Here is a 21,703-nt window from a genome sequence, read left to right on the forward strand (position 1 = left end):
TAAATATCCAGCATCAAAAGTAATTCATCTACAGTGTTGTTAACTAAAACTAAGAACTAGCTTGCTGTAATTGAAATAAAGCTGATATAAAATACAAATATTGCATGAAAAGCTTGACTGAAAAAGCTTTTAAATCTGCAACAAATAATGTGGATGTTATTTAAAGTCCTTGTAGTGGGCGTTCTCTATCTGCTCGGTTTCCCACACAGAAGGTAATCCTACCAGAGCAGATCTTTTTTTTTTGGTTCTCTTGCGACAGATGGCTCGAGAACTTAATTGATTTGATAAACTCTGAGCAAGTTGTTGTTTCTTTCTAATGCTGCGACAACTGATTACTTGAGGAAACTCATTAACGGTCCTCTGAAGCCAAGTCAGCCCCCTTGAGAATTAATAATTGCTGTGTTTTCCGCACCATCATTTGGTGGCGGTGCTCCTGTGAAAAGAAAGTGATAAAATAAAAAAAAAAGTCTGTTTACTGCAAAGTAATGCTAAGAGAACATGCCTTTCTACTGAAATGTATTCACTGGCTGCAAAAACAAACACATAGCATGATTAGTATGTTCAAATCATGAACAAATGACTTTAATGATTCACACAAGAAGATAAAAAAAGATTGGTTTGAATCAATCTGAGGAATTCATATTCAACTCAAAGTATAAATTTCAAAGGCATTCTGTAGTGTAATGCACAATAAGTACAAACTATGTGAAATGCAAGATTTAGGAGGAAAAAAAATCAGAACAAATACCACAGGCTGAAAAATTTCCAATTCAGAACACAGGAGCAAATATGATATCATTCAAACCATCAGCTTTAAATGTTTGTGTATGTGCATGTATAAACCTTGAAATAAAATGAACTGATCTCCACTACATGGACCAACAGTCCCACAGATCAGCTTCGATGTTGTCACAGCACCTCTTCAAGAGCTGGCTGCACCTCATCTTTTAAATAAGAATCTAGATCCAGCTCAGGGTCATCCAGGTCAATGCTGAGGAACTTCTCTACCACCTCAACACACCTAAATTATAACATACTTTAAGTAGGAGCAGGAGAAAATTTAGGAATAATAGTTACACTGTTCAGACCATCCCATACCTCCCATTCTGTTCACCTGAAGATGGCCTGTCCATCTTTCTGATTGTTCTTCCTGTTCTGTATAACTCTGACACCTGCATAGATGATGATATTTAGGAGATTAAATCCCATAATGTCTAAAAGTGACTAAACAGCATGCACACTTTTAATGATTTAGTGCTGATAATGGTGATAGATCGCTACTCAAAGTTAGACTTTAAACTTGAAAACTCATGCAGATATCCGCAGCTTTGAATTTACAGAGATGCAGGATGTTACATAAACATGATAACACCAAGGATGAGTACATAGTTAATGATAAATGTTCATTTAAAAAGCAATAAATAAATAAATACACTACCAGCTGAAAGTTTTTGGACAGTAAGCAGACTCTTCTTAACAAAGTACAGCAAAAACAATGCAATGGTGAAATTAGAATTTTTAGCATGTTGACTCCAGTCACATGATCATTCAGAAATCATTCTAATATTCTGATTTGCCCCTTCAAAATACATTTAATGTTATTATTATTATGTTAAAAACAGCTCAGTAGAATTTTTTTCAGGTTTCTTTGTTGAATAGAAAGTTCAGAAGAACAGGCTTTATCGGAAATAGAAATCTTCTGTAACATTATAAATGCCTTTATTGTCATTTTTGATCAATTTAAAGGATCCTTGATAAATAAAAGTATAATTTCTATAATTTCTTTAGACAGAAAAAAAATTACTAAACTGTTTTAAATTTATTTAAATTTAAATAATAATAATAATAAAAATGCTTCTTAAGCAGCAAATCAGCATATCAGAATGATTTCTGAAGGATCATGTGACACTGAAGAATAGAGTAATGATGCTGAAAATTTAGCTTTGATCACAGGAATAAATTACATTTTAAAATATATTCAAATAAAAAGCAGTTATTTTAAATATTAATATATTTAAAATAGAATAGAAATATATTTAAAATATTAATATTTCACAATATTACTGCTTTTGCTGTATTTTGGATCAAATAAATGCAGGCTTAGTGAGCAGAAGAGACTTCTTTAAAAACCATTACAAATCTTACTGTTCCAAAACTTTTGACAGGTAGTGTAAATACATCAATAATTCAAATTTCACAGTATTTCTGGGGGAACGTTCAGAGGATGTTTGCATATACAAGAAAAAAACCTTCAAAGTATACTGTAGATAGGAATAAGTTTGGCTTATGTAAGTGCGATTGAAATGGAGATTTCTGGCTTAGTGCATAAAAAAAGCTAATTTTGCAGAAACAGCCTTTAAAGATATGTATTTTAACTGAATGCAAATAAATTAAGCGCAAAAAAAAACACTTTACATGTTTACGAAAAGCCAAATAGCCCAAAATCTCAAAACTGAGCAGTGCATGAAAAAACATTTTTGCCTATAGTGACTTAACATTCACATGATCAAGAAACAGCATTTATAAACATGTTTAATGTTTTCAGATTGGGAATGTTAGAAAAATGTTCTTAGAGCGTATTTTTCTTAGCTCTGAGGCAATGGAACACCTTTGTGGTCAAAAGTAGCGGATAACAAGTAGGAATGACTGTATCATACCTCCACCCCTCTCTTGACCAGGTCATCAGGAATGCCGGCCAGAGTGGCGATATTAGCCGCGCAACTCGACTGGCAGATGCCGCTTTTTACTTGGTACAAAAACACCAGCTCTTCTCCCTCTATAGCTGTCTCTAGAGTCTGCCAAACAAAAACCAAAAATGCATAAATTGGTTTATTGGTCTTGAAATCACAGTGATGGAAATGGTTCATGAAAAATGTCTTTTCTAGTCATAGGATGTTTCTGTGGCACCAGTAAAGCTAGCAGCGGAGAATCAGCGATCAAGCCCAACTGTATGAGGCTGTGGAAGCATGTCGATGCAAGCAAGTGAGGACACTGCGGCCCACGACGCAGCCAGTGGTTGAGACATGCAGTCAAGAGAGACAATCCATCCACCTGCATCATAAACACACATACAGTATTAATGCCTTTCTGCTTTTCTATAAGTCCTGTTGGCTCCTCATGGTTCTTTAACACTTACAGTGTTGGTTCCTTTACCGAATTCATCCACTAGGACGAGAGAATCCCCAGTGCTGTGGTTCAAGGAATGATTCATCTAGACGGGGATTATAATTATTAGAAAACATCCGAAGGATGATATTGCAATTCTCTATGTAAATATTTCAGTGACTCATCAGTGGCAGTTTTGAATGGCTGCCTTGCAAACACAGTCATTTCAAGTAGCATGACTGAGAGACTCACTTTGGTAACTTTTACAAAATTGGATGGATGTATACAGGGTCTTTGTGTGTGTTCAGTAGGGTGTGATGTTCTTACCTGGTTCATGTCTAGCATGAAGGTGCTCAGACCCACTGATATAGACTCACGGCTATCCATGCGGCTGTAGATTCCATCCACCAGCCCAATCTCTGCCTCTTTGGCAGGAACATCTGAGCCGATCAGTGCCATGAACACAATCAGACCCACCTTTAGAGACCATACAACATGTTACAAAAAATGATTAAAAGAGTCCTATTATGCTTTTTCACATTTTGAATTTAAGTCAGAGTGTGGTGTGAATGTTTGGGCATAAAAAAGATCTACAAAGTTACAAATGTCGAAGTCCACTCCAAAAGGATTTATTTCATTTTTTAAAAATCCCTTTTCAAGAACTACAACAAATGGCTCCTTTGGACTACAGCGTTGTTTTCGCAGAGGTGATTAGAGATTTATCCATCATAGTGTAGATAGCTTCACTTATAACGCAAGTGTTTTTTACTTGCACTAGACTAGGGCTAATCAGTGATGATGTTCTTTGATAATGTCAATGTTCTTTGCTCGTTTTCTGTAGCTGCTTTTTGAATGACTAAGGAATTGTAACGCATTATACTGTCATTAGTAACTTATGATGTTTTTATTAATTTGTTGTCATGTTAAATACAAATTAAGTCATATTAAAAACATTGGGCTGCTTTTAGCCTTATGCTGCAGCTGGTTTCGGGCAATGAAACTAAGTATGTAAATAATAAAAAAATTAGCACGATAATATCATGTATCAGCGATCTCGCAGATTGACAATACGACCCAACACTACTGTAGCATCATACCTTACCTCACTATACCTTAACATAGCCTTAACTATAACGGAGCAGACAGAACTTGCTTTGGCAAGGCAGTACTGAAAGACCATCTAAGCTGTTCACCAATCACAACGCACTGGGACAGTTAACCAGTCACAACACATTTAATTTTTCAGAAGGCTGAAGTAACCCTTTCATCAAACCCAGAACTAACTGAGCCATTTGTGCCAGGCTGGGGAGAAAGGTATTGTAATAATGTAAATTATGTGAAAAATAATGCATTTTTCGAACCACCAAACATGAGAGCATGTTCTAGTACACCTCCAAAACAAAATCAAGACTTTGTAAATGAGCATAATAGGACCCCTTTAAATGGCAACATTTAGTATTATTACCAAACATGGAGTCATGGAACCTTGTCTTTAGTCCATTTTTAGGTAAAGTCCATTTTATTACATGATCTCATGATGAAAACGCACCTGTAGGAACTATTTTGTATGTACGTTTTGTGACATATTCGATGTGAAACGGTCACTGAGAGGCACTAAAAGAGTGTTCGTTTTTTTTTCCAGGACAGATGAACATACATATGGTACGTTTTATGTGATGTTGGTTTAACTGCAGCTCTGACTTGAAATGTCCATTGAGTGGCGGTATAACTCTAATGCTCTGTGACATTTTAAAATAACGAATCATCTGCACTACACCTAAACCTACCCGATAGTATGAACAAAAGCGAATGTGACATAAAAACGCAATGCCGTTTTAGCTGTTTTTCAATCTCTCATCTTTCAGCTCTTTCATTGTGAGTTGTATTTTCATGGGATTCGTACCCAAGGATTCCTCATCCTAAGTCCAATTCCATGCCGGCTGAGCTAGCAAGCAAGCTTGTTACACCTGGAAAGCGAAAGACATGAAGCTGTAATCATAACTGTATACAAAAACAGTTACAACTGCTCGCTGTTTTACCACCTCTAGTGTTCATTTCTGTTGGAAACTGCAGTGACGTGCTCATTGGTACATAATTTGCGTCTTGGGAAAAGTTCCCACAGGTACGTTTTCATTATAACATCAGGTAGCTATTTTAAGCAGTCAGTTCACTCAATGGTCATATTTGTATTTATAACTATTTCCGGCACGCAAGATTAATTTCTATCTATTTACTTTATTCTTATTTCATTTAAGATGTGCATGTGCAGTCCAAAGCATGCAAACACTCTACTATTTATTTAGAAATTAGCTTATGTACAGTGTTATATGAATATGAGGTCTGTAGTGTTTATTGCTGTGTTTGCCTGTTTTAGATAGATGCTCTTGCCGGAGGAATTTGGTCCTGTAATAACCTTCATTTTGCCTTCAGTTTCAGAGCTGATGTAGGTGTTTGACACAAATACTGGAGTACACAGCTCCAGCAAAGGATGCCTGAAAGAGAAAGAGGGGTAAATATATAAAGAAGAACAGAGAAATCAGAAAATGCATCTCATTAGAAGAGATGATTTGTACCGTGACTCAATCAGAGCCAGTCTGTGGTTTGGTGTCAGAGTTGGAGAGCAGTAGCCGTGATCCAGAGAGGCCTGAGCCAAAGCAATGAGACAGTCCAGCTCTGCACACAGAGACATGACCTTATACAAACAGTCGCTTCGCTCAAGCACTAAGGTCTGAAGCTTCCTCATTACTGCAATCTCCATATCTGAAAAAAAATAAAAAACTAACATGATTACATACATAACTGTAAATGTTTTGTGCAATTAATTAATTAATCAAGTAAATAAAGAAAGAAAGAAAGACCTAGGATGTCAAAATGCAGGTCTCCCAGCATGCTGTCCAGCTCTTTAGTTCGAGCGCTGCGGTAATGTAGTTGGTCCTTCGCTAGGAACTGAAATAATCCATAAATGAAATTCAAAAATCAGCTCTTATCAACCCTCATACATTAATGAGTCTAAGACAAATAAGCCTGAGATATGTACTCCATGTGTGCACATTAAATTTTTATAATTATTATTAGTTTTCATGATTTCAATTAAGATTTTCTGTTGAAAGGAAGCACTTTGATCCATATGCAATAATGTAGGTAAGGTTTTTGAAAAAACACTAACCAGAAGATTTGAGGAAATTGATACAGTGTTGCCTTTGAAAAGTGTTAAATAGTACTGGCATACTCACAATGAAATCGAGACCCTCAATCTCAAAGCTCTGTTTATCCAGCATGGTGGGTAATCTTGGCACTGACAGTAAAAATCCAATCTGTCATCCAACACAGAATGAAATACAAGGATGTTATTGTAAAAATAAGCACTATCCATCCACTAATAGGCTGATTCTATCCTTTCAACACTGCAGTGTTTGAGTAGCTCAAAATGTCTACACATGGCTCAACCAATGCCATGAGTTTAGAAAAGGACTTTTCAATCAATCAATGAAGCAAGAGGATTTTAGACATGTTTGGGAAATCTGTTTTAAAACATTCATTATTTCTGGAATTCTGTTTGGTGGCACAGAAATGTCACAAGACATTGAATTCTGTGATTAAATGCAACCTATTTCACCATTAAATAACCCGGATGCCGCAGTTGTTACTGCACAGTCCTTACAGCTGCTTGTCATTCAGCTACACTGCAGTGTACTAATTACAAGAACAGTCATCCTGGAGCAAGCTGGGGTCAAGTGGCCTGCTCAGGGACACAATGGTCACCACACTGAATGTTCATTTACTGGGTCGCCCCAACAAGGAATTGAACCCACAACCTTTATGTTAACAGCCCTGTGTCAACAATTAGATTACTCATCACACTTTAATGAATGGAGGGCAGCATTAACCACGTCCTGACCATGGGGATGTAGATGACGCTGCAGGTGGAGAAACGTGGGTCCAGGTTTTCCAGCTCAGCACGAGCCACATCCGTCAGAAAATCTGGGAGACCCATCATCCTTCTTTTCTCTGTCAAGAAGAGAACAAAACAAATATTTAAAATAGCATATAACAGAAATAAAGAATTGAAAGTTGAAGCAGTTTAAACCAGCGTTTTCGCAAAAAAAGCTTGACCCTTTTAGACTTGCACACTAATTTACTAACTGCTTGTTTTCCTTACAATTACAATTTACAAAAAGCAAACAAAAATAAAACATCTCTACCACTAGCCTGCTCTATTCTTTTTCGATTCTATCTGTTTTATTTTTATTTATTATAATAATAATAATAAAAAAAACATCTGCAAGTCGCTTTGGATAAAAGCGTGTGCTAACTGTAATGTAATGTATTATTCTTCTAGTTATTTACCTATAGTGACGGTATGAATCTTATGTCTTGGACATTCACTGAAAATAGCTTAATTTCACATTAAAAAATAAGGTGGATAGTAAAACAATAGTTTATTTTTCCTAGTTATCTGCAAAAAATATATCAGCCAATATATTGTGCACCTTTAGTTACTATTGCATCAGCACTCAAGAAAAGTCAGTGAAAACCCACTCACTCTCGTCAATAACAGGATCGACATTCGGTCTAATGACGAATCGGTTCTCAGCCACACTCCCTTCGAAGTCCACCTGCAATGGAGAATGACAAACCCAAAGCAAACACATTACTCCAGCAATAATTTAACATAAACATCCATTGCAACAGAAAATAAAATATTATTCAGCCTCACCACTTTACTGATGCATGTGGCGATGTAGAAAAGATCATCTGTGAAGTTTTGGCTGATTTCACTGAAAAGTTGGATGGGCTGGGGGACAGCACGAATGGTGTCCCTGATGCACAATGCACTGTACACTGTCTGATAAAAGAGAAACATAATGACAAAAAAAAAAAACAAGCCAGGATAGGCAATGATAAATTAGCTGAGTGCTGTACCCACACCTTATACAGACTTTGCCAGATGACAACCTTCGGGTTAGTGACAGACATTTTGTGCAGCAGCGTCTGTATGGAAGATAAGTTAAGAGTCACTTTATTTGTGTGGGTTTTGTTGTTGTGTAATTTAGCTCTGATTAAACAATGTTGTGCGTCAGATATAATCCTGAAAACAGTACGGAGATGTTCTTGATATTTCGCAGGCAACTTTGCAAAGTGTTGAGATCAGCAAAGTTACGAGGGGACGTGAAGAAACGGATTACTTCCTGTCGTCTCTTCAGGATGTTCAGATCTCGAGTAGGTCTGTGGAACCACTGCCTGAGACCAACAGAGGAGAAAAAAGAAATCTATATTTCATCCACTTGAATACTTTTAAATGTGCTAATTAATCTGCTAGGGAATTTTACCGTAAAAGGAAAGAGCCAAACTTGCTCCGACAGCGATTCAGAACACCTGCAGAAAACACAACGTGGGAATTTACTCCCATTCACTGTTATTGTATGGGAAAGTTTAGCATGGGTATATTCAGATGTTCTGCTCTTGTTAAAGGGATAGTTCACTCAAAAATGAAAATTACCCCATGATTTTCATCTTTCAGACGAATCCAATCAGTTACATTTTTACAATTATAACTTTCCATAAAGTAATGGCCTTCTCAACTTTTCCAACTAGCCTCTAAAACAGGCATTTTCAATGTTTTAAAGGCCATGAACCCCTAAATATGACCATCTGCATCTTTTTTTTTTTTTTTTTTTATGTATAATGTAGCACTTTTAAAAGATATATTTACCAATTTAAACTTTCTAAATTAATATTATACATATCTGCAAAATATTATTTAGACACTATAAAGTTTATATGTGAACCTGGACAACAAAACCAGTCTTACGTAGCATGGGTATATTTGTAGCAATAGGCAAAAATACATTGCATGGGTCAAAATTATCGATTTTTATTTTTTCCAAAATTCAATAGGATATTAGGTAAAGACTACATTCCATGAAGATATTTTGTAAATTTTCTACTGTAAATATATCAGAACTTAATTTTTGTTTTGTAATATTCATTGCTGAGAACCTTATTTAGACTAATTTAAGGGTGATTTTCTCAATATTGAGATTTTTTTGCACCCTCAAATAGTTGTATCTCAGCCAAATATTGTCCTATCCTAACATACATCAACCATACATCAATGGAAAGCTCATTTATTCAGCTTTCAGATGATGTATAAATCTCAATTTAAAAAAAATGACCCTTATGACTGGTTTTGTGGTCCAGGGTCACATATTATTGCATTTCTTCTACTCACTATTGCACTTTTAGACATATTTTTTTTTATTTAAATATATTCAAATTATTTATTTCAGTACATTTTATTTATTTATTTAAATCGAATTTTGCATTTATTTTAAGGTTAGTTTTATTATTAATTTGTTTTCATTTATTTTTAATACACCATTTTTATCTGAACTTATTCATGGATCCTCTAGCACTCCCTTGTGGACACCAGTTTCAAAACCCTTGCACAAAAACATAACAGGATTGAATTAACTGTAAATGGTGCACAAAATATTACATTTTACCGTAAAGACTCAATCCTTCTTTCTCTCCTGACTGGAGTTTAAAGACGGAAGGATGCAGATCAGATTTAAAGATGTGGAGTGCACTGAGGAAAAAGTGCAAACAAGTATTAATAGCTCCAGAAAGTTAAATAAATAAATAAATAATAAAGGAAGGGACCTGTTCATACAACCAACCTGTACGTATCTCTGTCGATATACACAACATCCTTCCTGCAAAATAATTTAATAAATAAAGCTCAGTGGAAAAACATTAAAAACAAGTGATTGATACACAAATGTCTTACAGTGTGTAAGTCAAAAACTGCAATATGGGAATGCCTGTACTGCTGTCTTCCATGTCAAAGCCAACTCTCCTCCTCTCCAAACACTTCAACAGCCCTCCTATTGACCTCATCTACAGCAGAAAAGATTGTCATGATATGACCATTTATTTGTCAGCATAAAACATCTCTGATGTCTCACCATCAGCACTGAGTCTAATGGGATACAGGAGGAGAGATACGTGATTTTCTCGCTCTCTGTGATGGTGGGAGGGAGAGACGGGAGGTGTGCTGAGAGAAGTCGCTGTTTGCTGATCTCCAGACCTGTAAAAGATGGGAGAGGATCAATTACCGTGACCATTTTTTACTAAGCTTGTACAACGCTGCAAAATTTCATGCACACCCATGCAGTATTTAACAATACCTCTGCTTCTTTTTATGATTACTGACAGATATTGGGGAAAGACTAGCTAGGTCAAAACATTACACAGATAAAAGCTTTCTGAAGTTCAACAGCATCTTCATCCACTTTCAATGTGAGTAAAAGTGCAGCATGAACATCCTTCTAAACTTCTCTTTCCTCTGAATTGTGATGTAGAACAAAAAAAAAGCTATCTGAAAGTACTTACCAAAGTTTGCATTTGGAAACATGACTATTTCAGGCTTATATTCACAATTTGATTCTGTAACAGAAACAAAATTAGACAGCTGTTTGATAGACTAAAGAAGCAATGATCAAGCCAGATTATCTGTGGCAAGCACCAAAATGAATGATTTAGTCAAAACTAAAGTGTTTACCAAGTGTTTCGACAAACTGGGTCAAGCTGCGCTCCTGTTTGGCACTTGTTATGACAACGTTTGGACTCAGCTCCTGTATAACTAAAACAGAAAATTCATGATTTTAAAAAAATAAATACAGCATGCATTCTTCAACCAATGCATCTACAATCAATCAAATCAAGTATTCTGGCAGATCCAACTGTGCATTCAAGACAATGTATAAATAAACAAGCAGCGGGAGAGACAGCTCAATGTAAATGCTCAAATGTAGTGTGGCAGAAAGACCAAAAAAGAGTATTAACCCATCCCACCGTAATAGTGAAAATAGTGACCGTAAAGAAGGTTTTCATTTATAAAGCTCTAAAAATCTTACTGATGTTTTAGTGCATTTCCTCTAAATATGGAAAAAATAAAGGGTCTCAATTAAATATGTGCAGTTTCACATTGTTAGTTCAAACTGTCACATGACGAAAGCAGTTTAATTTCTGTTGGCACCAGGAGAAGTTGATGACTGCGTTCAAATTTCTAAATAAAAGGCTAGTAAAATATGTTTACATAAAGATATGAAAGATTTTTGGTTATCTTTAAGGTGTCTAGTAGTCATATATAAATTTACAATGATTTAGTTTTGTGTAGTGTGGTCAAAGAATGAGTAAACAAGCTGATGGTTACAGTTGTAACCAGCAGGATAGTGAATTTAGGTATAAATCCAATTGCAGCTATTAGTGAAGGACGCATTAAATTGTCGCAATTTTTAATGTTTTTTAAAAAAGTCTCTTCTGTTTAGCAAGCCTGCATTTATTTGATCCAAAGTACAGCAAAAACACTAATATTGAGAAATATTTGTACTATTTCAAATAACTGCTTTCTATTTGAAAAAAAAATGTAAAATGTAATTTATTCCTCTGATTTAAAGCTGAATTTTTAGCATCATTACTCCAGTCTTCAGTGTCACATGATTTTTCAGAAATCATTCTAATATACTGATTTGCTGTGCAAGAAACATTTATTTATTATTATTATTATGAATATTACAATTATTTAAAACAGGTGAGTACATTTTTGGGGGGTTCTTTAATGAATAGAAAGATCCAAAGATCAGCATTTATCTGATATTTGATAAAGACATTTATAATGTTACAAAAGATTTCTATTTCAGTTAAATGCTGTTCTTCTGAGCTTTCTATTCATCAAAGAAACCTGAAAAAAAATCTACTACAACATAATAATAGTAAATGTGTTTTGAACAGCATATCAGAACATTAGGATGATTTCTGAAGGATTGTGTGACTGGAGTAATGATGCTACAAATTCAGCTTTGAAATCACAGGAATAAATGACATTCTATTCAATTAGAGTTGTATTAATAGTCAAATTACTTTAAAATTGTCTGGATAAAATAAATGCAAGCTTGGTGAGTAGAAGAGGCTTCTTTAAAAAACTTTTGACTGGTAGTGTACACCCATGAAAATGCAACAGACATCGGTGTGCATTTGAGGTGCAGTACTACCTCTATGCAGCAGGTGGTGGTCGCTGTTGTCCACCGTGTCCAGCATAAAATGCAGCGTACAATCGCTACTGTCATAGAAGCTTAGTCCAATTTTTTCTTGTTGAATAAATACACTCAGAAATATCTAAAATGAAACACAATGGAGACACCACTGTGTTACTAACGCAATAAGTACGTTAGAAACGAGATGTTGTTGAACAATAACAATCATTTACCTCAGGGTTTCCCTCATCCTCCTCATCTTCATTGATACTCAAAGCTCTGCTTTCTGGTTCTAGTAAAATACTGCCTTCAGACATGTTTCATTACGCAAAAACACTGTAGAGTTGAAGAAATTCAAAAAAAATGAGTAAAGCGACCAGCGTCTTTCTTTTCTTATTGACTAAATCCTTAATCCTGAGGAAAATAGGGGGTGAATAAACAGGCAACACGTGAGGAAATTCTAAGGTGAGTTTCTTAAGTTTGACGTCGAGTATCTATCTAAAATAAGGAGCACAAAAGATAGGATATCCGCCGTTTTATTTTTATTTTTTTTAACTTACCTCAGACCAAAAGCGCGCCAAGTGAGGCACCGCGGAGGCGCGCGCAGGATAGTTGTTGTTGTTTTTATTTTTTTATTTTATTTTATTTTTTTTACAAAAAGGCCTTTCTTCCGATATATTAAAAAATAAAATAAAAAAAACACTGTAGACACAAAAAGTTCATTTTTATTTTAATATAAATGTATCCAAATCATCCTAACTACCAGCTAGTTTTGTCCTCCGTAGATGACGTTATTTTTTAGCGATTTTTCTGAGACATGCCACAGTTTTAAGTCTGGATGTCCTGTAAAGATGATTTTCAGAGATATCCTAAACGTTAGGAGGTTTGACTATGACCATTCCCTCTCTTTGGTCTTTAAAAATGGCTGACATTAATTTAGTGATCAAATTTAACACGCTTATGGAAATATGGCCATATTTTGTAATGATCATTTAAATTAGACTCATTTTCAAGTTGTTTGCCATAAATCAACATCTCAGGAAAATGTTATGAGGTGACAAATCAAAATATGAAAAAAAAAAAAAAAAAAAAAAAAAAAACAGGACATCAATTTCATGTCCACTGTAGAGGACACCTTAAAGCATGTTTATTTTGGGAGACAAGTGAATAGGGAAAGAAATTATAAATCAGTATTCCAATGAACTATCAGTTATCATGAAAACCGTGCAAATTAATTCCACCATCATTACAACTATTTTTTTTTTTTCATTACATGTTGCCCCAAAAACACACTGATATACAAATTAGATACAGTTAATATAGATACCCATTTTTGGCCATTTTACACACATTTTGCATAAAGAAAAAATGGCATATCAAATAATTCTGTTATCTTTCATAACAGTTGAGAATCATCTTTATATAAAGTTTGGTATAAAAAAATAAAAATTGATTTGTGATTAAAACAAAAATCATAAAGTGTTTGCCTTTTCATGTCTATTATCTTTTAGTTAATTTATTTATTTATTTATTTATTTATCTGTATAAAAAAAAAACAGGTGTCCTCCAAAGAGGACATATCATAACATTTGAATACAATATAATTTTTCAAAAAATTAATTTTTACATTTTTTTTTCTTGCAAAGACATGAAAAATTCACAAAACTTTTTTTTTTTTTTCCTGGAAGTCAGGAGGATATTTTTGAAATATGCATAATGAAATGCTGATAAAACACTTAACTCTTCTTGTTAGGATTGTTATGATGACAAAAAGAATAAGAATACATTCATTTACATAGCAATTATTCCAATTACTCCAATTTTTTTTTTTTACTTTTTACATTTTGATTGATTTTTTATAACCGAGTCCACTAGCTAAGCTTACTGTGAATAAAACAATGTCAGAAGTAGTGAGAGCAGGGTGCTGGACCAGATGAAAGCAAAACTGGTTGAGACACCATTGCAGAGAAGAGTATCACAGCAATCATTGGTGAAAGTGAAGTTCAAACCCATTGCAAACTTCTCTCCTGTTAGTCCACACAGAGCAGGAAGAACACAGCTCTTTTCATACAAGACGACCTGAAAGTCCCCTGTCCAAAGAAAATTACACCATGACATGCATAGACACACAGAATGTGAAAGTCCCATGTATATTCATTAATAATGTTGTATAATCAGTTCTGGCATTTTTCACTAAAGCTTTTCATGTTCATTTAAGTAATGCACAATGATGTGCAAAGGTATGAATAAATGTTTATAGAATATGAAGCAGTTCTCGCTGCTTTAAATTAAATCAAGCACACAATGATTTTTGCTCATCACAGACTGAAAGATAATTTTACATTTACATACCACGCTGTCCTACAGCTTTGCTAGAAAGACAGAGCTGACCCGGTGGACACCTGGTAGGGAACTTCAGACAATCCAGTGGTGAGATAGAAGGAAAAACACATGTATAACAGAACAGAGGAACTACAAGAGAACAGATGAAGAGAACTATTACAACATTCATAGTAGAAGACAAACAATGTAACAATATAATATATATACACACTCTTAAAAATAAAGGGTTCTATATTGACATTGGTGGTTCCATGAAGAAACATCCATGGACCCTTTCAAGTGCAGAAAAGTGGAGAAAGTTTCTTTAGATTCTTCAAAATGGTTATTTTAAGAACTGTTTACTGAAAGGTCCTTTCTGGAACCAAAAATAGTTCCTCTGTGGCATTTTTATTTCTAGATTTATTTTTATGGAGTGTATATTTCCAGTTCATTTAGTTGGAACTGAACTTCAGATCTAATTTACGGTTAAACTGTTATAATAAAATGAATGTGGAAAAAAAAAAAAAAAACAATGACAGCAATAACTTATTTTTCACTTACCCACAGATGGCAGAAGACAAAAGAAGAGAATGAATCTAAAAATCTGAGACATGTTTAGATTTTCTTGGTCTCCAATTAATCAGCGTAACTCCTTTACAGTTCAAAAGGGTCCAGTTTGTATTATCATTGATCTGACCCTCAAATCAGAAGCAGTAGATTATCATCTTTTCCTCTAACCCACCCCTTAAAAACAAAAAAAAAGTCTCCCCACCCTGAAACATAATTCAATCAGGTTTCAGCAGCTGCTTGATGCAGCTAAGGTCAAACATTATCAGCAGAGGTTTCTGAATAGCCTATTACTTAATTTCAACGCAGACAGATGAAACTTAGCATCACACCACACCGTAAAAAAAGCAGGCTTACCTTTAAATATGTAATAAGTGTTTTTTTTTATAATCTTAACGTTGATCTGATGCCTTTGCTGGCAGGAGCAGAGCAGCAGCATGAATTTGATTAGAGAATATATGTTAATGAAAGACATGCAGGAGAGAGGATGGAAAGTCAAATGACTAGGCGTCTTGTGACTGTAGATGGTCAAAAATCATGATTTAACTAAACTGAGATTCCTCAAGGCAGCTTAGATCAAAAACAAGGTAGAAAATGTTCTACAAACAGTGTACAGAATTAGCCTAAAAATAATACTTTTGAGCTCGTATAACCAAGTTACATTGGGACACATGAAAAACTTTTTTCTGAGGTACATCATCCAAAAAGAACACCAAAACCGGACTCTAAATACAGCAATTATATTAGCACAGAATCATTTTAAAAAAATAAAACGGGACAAGAATAGGTTTCACTCTTCCTTTATTGTAATCCAAGTTTATACAAAATGGAGATTAACGGTTAGACTTGGCCACTCTCTCCAGCTCATCTTTCTTCTTGATGGCGTAAGAGTTGGAGGAACCCTGCAACAGACAAAAAGAGCACTTTAATAACAGTCAAATAAAAAGATTTGTAAAATATAACTTGTAATAACGTAGCAAAAATAAAACTCCAATCAAATCTCACCTTGGCGGCATTGATGAGCTCATCAGCAAGACACTCTGCAATAGTCTTGATGTTCCTGAAAGCAGCTTCTCTTGCACCAGTGCAGAGCAGCCAGATGGCCTGAAATCATAAAACACAATAAGACCAAATCTTCCCCTGCCATTTCTATGCTCCATGTTTCCTGTGAATGTCCACCCAAGTCTAAAAAGGCTTAATAGAGTGTCTTGGGCTACTAAAAGCATCCTAACTTATGACAATTCCCTTAAAAGTCAACATGTATTTTCTTCATGTCATGTTCTTAGTCTCGTGAACATTTCACTGGTATTCTTCACTCAAAAAAAGGTCAGCCAATAGATAAACTACTATTTAGGTAGCATCAAGTTGGGAAATCAGACCTGGTTGACTCTGCGCAGAGGGGACACATCAACAGCCTGTCTCCTCACGGTTCCAGCACGTCCGATACGAGTGGAGTCCTCACGAGGGCCGCTGTTGATGATGGCGTTCACCAGAATCTGCAGAGGATTCTGGAAAGGAAATAAAACATTGTCTACTAAAGTTACAACATCTTAGAAATAATTTGATAAACCATAAAAGGCAACCAGGCATTAATAAATCTGCGTAAAAGTGTCGCCTCACCTCGCCGGTGAGCAGGTGGATGATCTCAAAGGCGTGTTTCACGATGCGGACGGTGAGCAGTTTCTTGCCGTTGTTACGTCCGTGCATCATCATGGAGTTAGTGACGCGCTCCACAATGGGACACTGAGCCTTACGGAAACGCTTGGCTGCGTATCTGCCGCTGGAATGAGGGAGGTATTTGGCATATTTCTCCTTCACGGCAATGTAATCCTAACAAAAGAGAGAGAAATACATGTTAATCTGCTCAACCCTATGGTTTTATATCAGTAATGTGCATTTCTACAGTGATTACCAACACAATCAAAATGTTACTGAAAAATAATCTGCCGAAATATAGTTTATATTTTTATTACGTACATCTATAATATATAATTCTAAAAACACCCTCTTAAGGTCATGACATGTCTTTTTGCCATGAAATCTTAAATGATTTTTATTAAGTAAACAACTAATATTTCAGTGTGCATGTACACTTACAGGACTGATGCAACTTGGATTTACTTGACTAATCATACATTTTTAAAAACATTAAAAGCATTGAATACGACTAATGAATGTTACTGCACATCTCCTAATTGTATTTCACAGTTTGGTCCACCACAATAAAAACTAGAGCTATATAATATTCATAAATCCACATGCATAGAGAAAGATGTCTCTTCCTCTACGCATGAGCTCCAAATTATATCATACTACGAGCCATGAAAGCCTGATATATTAAATATGATGCACATATGCAAACTTTTTCGTAGATGTTTCTATCTTTTGTCTACAAAAAATCTATTTGGGGGAAAATTTACTATTTTCTGTTAAGGCTTCAAGTCAAGGCTAATGGATAAATAAGTCAATTTTTAAGTCAATTCTCAGAAAAAATGTTGTTTATGAATGTTTCACACATACCTGCAGGGAGATGTCGTTGATCTGCACATCATCTGTGCTCCATTTGCCAAAGAGTTTGATCTCTGGTGTTTCAGCAACAGCTGGTACAGCCTCCCAATCTTCAGCCATCTATCAAACCAAACGAGAATATCATTTTATGTATATAAGAGTGTCTACAAAACATCGAAATAAATACACAAAATTAAAAAAAATATACAGACACGTGACCAAAATAACTAAGGCAACTGAAATGCTAAATCCGTTTAATCCAGTAAGAAAAGGGTATCGAAATCATTTTTCATATAGAAACAATGCAATCCTAATGCACTATAAAATTAACCTAAAAAGTAATATTTTTCAAAGAAAAACTTCAATTCAGACATACGTTGACACTTAAGAACATGATTACCACGATCTGTCTCCATGTTGAACACATGAATATGACCACAAACTATTGACAACCTAAACGCACTCTAAACATGTTAAATTTCTGGCGAAGCACCGCAATAACACAGCTACCAAGATTCAATCAACTATTACATTATGTCAAAAATAAAAAACAAGTTGCCACAGAACTGAATAGTGTGGATTCGCTCATGGTCTTTTCTAATGGAGAAACCGCGGACTCATATACCGCTTTCAGAACACGTTCAAATTCATTATTTTGACAAGCTATATATAACAAATATGGGTGAAAATGTAAATATAAGTATGTTAACAACCAGATGAGTGTACTTTGATGAGTGTGGAAGGGGTATTAAAGCTTTAAAACAGTTTTTTCATCGTTACCTTCGCAGCGTGTGTGTGAATGGCGCACTCGAGCAGGCGGAAAGGAAGAGCGACACGAGGAGCGAGAAAAAAACTACTTCCGCTCAATGCGTTTCCGAGTCGCGCTCTTCTTCTGCGTTCTCTTGTGAACGTCTTTGGGGAATTATCGCCGCCTGGTACTTGCTACAAATAAAGTACAAAAATATAACCTTCCTAAATTATAAAAAAATAAATAATTTCTATTTTAAGAAATAGTCAGTGTATATAACTTTTAGAAAACGTTGCTCATCAGCCTCATCAAAGCGAATTATTAAATTAGCAACTTTTTAAATTCATTTTCTGTGGAGTTCGCTGTTTTAGAGTTTATAAGAGATTATAAGTACAACCATGTAACAAACATTTGAGACATGAGTAATCTAAATATAGTCTAATACAGTTTAATATCATGATTTGTGTGCTTTTGTCAATTTAGCAACAAACGCTAACTTATTTTTTCCATAAATTAAAAAAAAGTTGTTTATTTTATTACAATAGAGGTTGCTGTTTACACACAGATAGCAATACTTGTTAAGTTGGCTTGAGAAAGCCAATTTACTGATCTACTATTTAAGATTATTATTCCTCTTCTAAGACAAATTTCGGTTTCTACCTCCTCCTAGAGCTTTCAAGCTAGAACCACCAAACTCGGCCCAGACCTTCAGACTGGTCTGACTCGGTGTGCTCTATCTTTTCTAACTGATCCGGCTTATGGTTTTCACCAGACTTTCAAAACCACCAAAAATCCCATAGACTTACATTGACGGAATGTTCAAATGAGCAACACTCTTCAAACTTCAACTGACAAAATTCAAATCTAAACTCCCAGAAACCTTTTCTAATCCATTTAGACTCGTTTAAGCTTCCACTCTAATATTTCTAATATTTCTAATCTATCTAGCTAAATCATGCTAGCAACATGCTAGTAATTTGCTAATCATGCTAACAACATGCTAGTAACTTGCTAATCATGTTAAAATCATGCTAACAACCTGCTAGTAACTTGCTAATCATGCTAACAACATGCTAGTAACATGCAAATCATGCTAGAAACATGCTAGTATCTTGCTAATCATGCTAGAAACATGCTAGTAACTTGCTAATCATGTTAGTGACATGCAAATCATGCTAGAAACGTGCTAGCAACACGCTAATCATGCTAAAAACATGCTAACAACTTGCTAATCATGCTAACAACATGTTAATCATGCTAGAAACATGCTAGCAACCCACTAATCATGGTAGAAACATGCTAACAACTTGCTAATCATGCTAGAAACATGCTAGCAACATGCTAATCACATTAGAAACATGCTAGCAATATGCTAACATCTTGCTAAAACATGCTAGCAACATACTAATCATGCTAGAAACAGACTAACAACATGCTAACTACTTCCTAATCATGCTAGTAACTTGCTAATGGTATTGTTGCTAGTTTTAGAATCATACTAACATGTTAACTATCTATCTATCTATCTATCTGACAGACTGCATTCAAACTTTAACCTTTTAAAACTACTTTCAACTTCAAACTATTTCTGAAAACTATCCAAACTTAAAACTTTTTAAAACTTCTTAAACTTCTGAGCCAAATTTCGGTTTCTACCTCCTCCTAGAGCTTTCAAGCTAGAACCACCAAACTCGGCCCAGACCTTCAGACTGGTCTGACTCGGTGTGCTCTATCTTTTCTAACTGATCCGGCTTACGGTTTTCATAAACCAGACTTTCAAATTTCTAATCTATCTAGCTATCTAAATCATGCTAGCAACATGCTAGTAATTTGCTAATCATGCTAACAACATGCTAGTAACATGCTAATCATGTTAGAAACATGCTAACAAAATTCTAGTAACATGCTAATCATGCTAACAACATGCTAATAACTTGCAAATCATGATAGAAACATGCTAGCAACGTGCTAATTATGTTAGAAACATGCTAACAAAATGCTAGTAACGTGCTAAGCATGTTAGAAACATGCTAACAACATGCTAATCAGCTTGCAGCATGCTAGTAACTTGCTAATCATGTTAGCAACATGCTAGTAGCATGCCAATAATGCTAGCAACATGCTAGTAACATGCTAATCATGCTAACAACATGCTAGTAACTCGCTAATCATGTTAGAAACATGCTAACAAAATTCTACTAACATGCTAATCATGCTAACAACATGCTAATAACTTGCTAATCATGATAGAAACATGCTAGCAACATGCTAGTAACATGCTGATCATGCAAACAACATGCTAATCATGTTAGAAACATGCTAACAAAATGCTAGTAACATGCTAATCATGTTAGAAACATGCTAACAACATGCTAATCAGCTTGCAGCATGCTAGTAACTTGCTAACCATGTTAACAACATGCTAGTAGCATGCTAATCATGCTAGCAACATGCTAGTAACATGCTAATCATGCTAACAACATGCTAGTAACTTGGTAATCATGCTATCAACGTGCTAGTTACATGCTAATCATACTAGAAACATGTTAACAACATGTTAGTAACTTGCTAATCATCTTAGAAACATGCTAGCAACATGCTAGCGACATGCTAATCATGCTAGAAACATGCTAGCAACTTTGCTAATCATGTTAGAAACATGTTAACAACAAGCTAGTAACATGTTAGCCACGTTAGAAGCATGCTAGTAACATGCTAATCATGTGTGAAACATGCTATCAACTTGCTAATCAGGCTAATCATGCTAACAACATTCTAGTAACTTGCAAATTATGATAATAACATGCTAATCATGCTAACAACATTGTAATCAGCCTATAAAAATACAAGCAGTAAGCTAATCATGCTAAAACATGTTAACAACATGTTAAATCATGTAAGCAATGTGTTAAATCATGCTAGCTGCTTCCATACTATTACAACTGCTTCAAACTTTCAGGCTAGGCTTTCTCAAGCCAACTTAAAGTTTGTTCTCAAACTTTACTCATCTAGTTTTACTTAACATGTCATGCCATAGTTTTATAACATTTTTTTCAGATTTTGTGATCAGTATGAAATAAAGCGACATTTCTCTCTTTAAACACCGCCACACACACTTGTGCTGTGGTCTCACACTTTTTTGCATGCAGGCAGGTATTTGTTTCAACAGAAGCTATTTCTAGATTTAAAAGGAAAAACATTTTCCCAGACGCACCTTAACCACGTATCCTGTGCGTGGGCCATTTTACAAATAAACATCCTGTTCATCATTCTGTCTAGAACAATGTGTTGTTCTAAATTTCTAGTGGTTGTTTGTTTGAAGTGTATTTTTAACCATTAGAAGGTGGCAGAGCTTATACCACTTTGCTTTGAAAATGAGTACAAAGGTTCTCAACCAGTGGCCCTTTAGGGGGCC

The 21,703-nt window shown here is 35.1% G+C and overlaps 3 protein-coding genes across 3 annotated transcripts; all 3 read right to left on the reverse strand.

Annotated features, from left to right (window-relative positions):
* Nucleotides 1–645: 645 nt before the first annotated feature.
* msh5 (mutS homolog 5) lies at nt 646–12,897 on the reverse strand. Its single transcript, XM_051128870.1, has 25 exons — nt 12,704–12,897; nt 12,377–12,479; nt 12,162–12,285; nt 10,670–10,750; nt 10,501–10,554; nt 10,074–10,195; nt 9,896–10,005; nt 9,786–9,821; nt 9,612–9,694; nt 8,436–8,481; nt 8,208–8,346; nt 8,035–8,097; nt 7,823–7,951; nt 7,649–7,721; nt 7,004–7,113; nt 6,339–6,419; nt 5,964–6,051; nt 5,679–5,865; nt 5,471–5,597; nt 3,433–3,582; nt 3,137–3,211; nt 2,908–3,051; nt 2,658–2,795; nt 1,099–1,172; nt 646–1,021 (listed from the first exon to the last, which is right to left on the reverse strand). The coding sequence occupies exons 2-25, from the start codon at nt 12,458–12,460 to the stop codon at nt 910–912; spliced, it is 2,430 nt and encodes an 809-aa protein (XP_050984827.1). The 5' UTR covers nt 12,461–12,479; nt 12,704–12,897; the 3' UTR covers nt 646–909.
* Nucleotides 12,898–13,283: 386 nt separating this feature from the next.
* Nucleotides 13,284–15,382, reverse strand: lypc (ly6 domain containing, pigment cell). The gene is made up of 3 exons (XM_051128869.1): nt 15,027–15,382; nt 14,496–14,615; nt 13,284–14,233 (listed from the first exon to the last, which is right to left on the reverse strand). Exons 1-3 carry the CDS (start codon nt 15,076–15,078, stop codon nt 14,025–14,027), a joined length of 381 nt encoding a protein of 126 aa, XP_050984826.1. The 5' UTR covers nt 15,079–15,382; the 3' UTR covers nt 13,284–14,024.
* A 434-nt stretch (nt 15,383–15,816) lies between these two features.
* On the reverse strand, nt 15,817–18,453 carry rps5 (ribosomal protein S5). The gene is made up of 6 exons (XM_051128867.1): nt 18,321–18,453; nt 17,553–17,660; nt 16,653–16,862; nt 16,412–16,540; nt 16,038–16,136; nt 15,817–15,934 (listed from the first exon to the last, which is right to left on the reverse strand). Exons 2-6 carry the CDS (start codon nt 17,658–17,660, stop codon nt 15,866–15,868), a joined length of 615 nt encoding a protein of 204 aa, XP_050984824.1. The 5' UTR covers nt 18,321–18,453; the 3' UTR covers nt 15,817–15,865.
* Nucleotides 18,454–21,703: the final 3,250 nt, after the last annotated feature.

Source organism: Labeo rohita, chromosome 15 (assembly GCF_022985175.1).
Source record: "Labeo rohita strain BAU-BD-2019 chromosome 15, IGBB_LRoh.1.0, whole genome shotgun sequence".
Taxonomy (NCBI): Eukaryota; Metazoa; Chordata; class Actinopteri; order Cypriniformes; family Cyprinidae; genus Labeo; species Labeo rohita.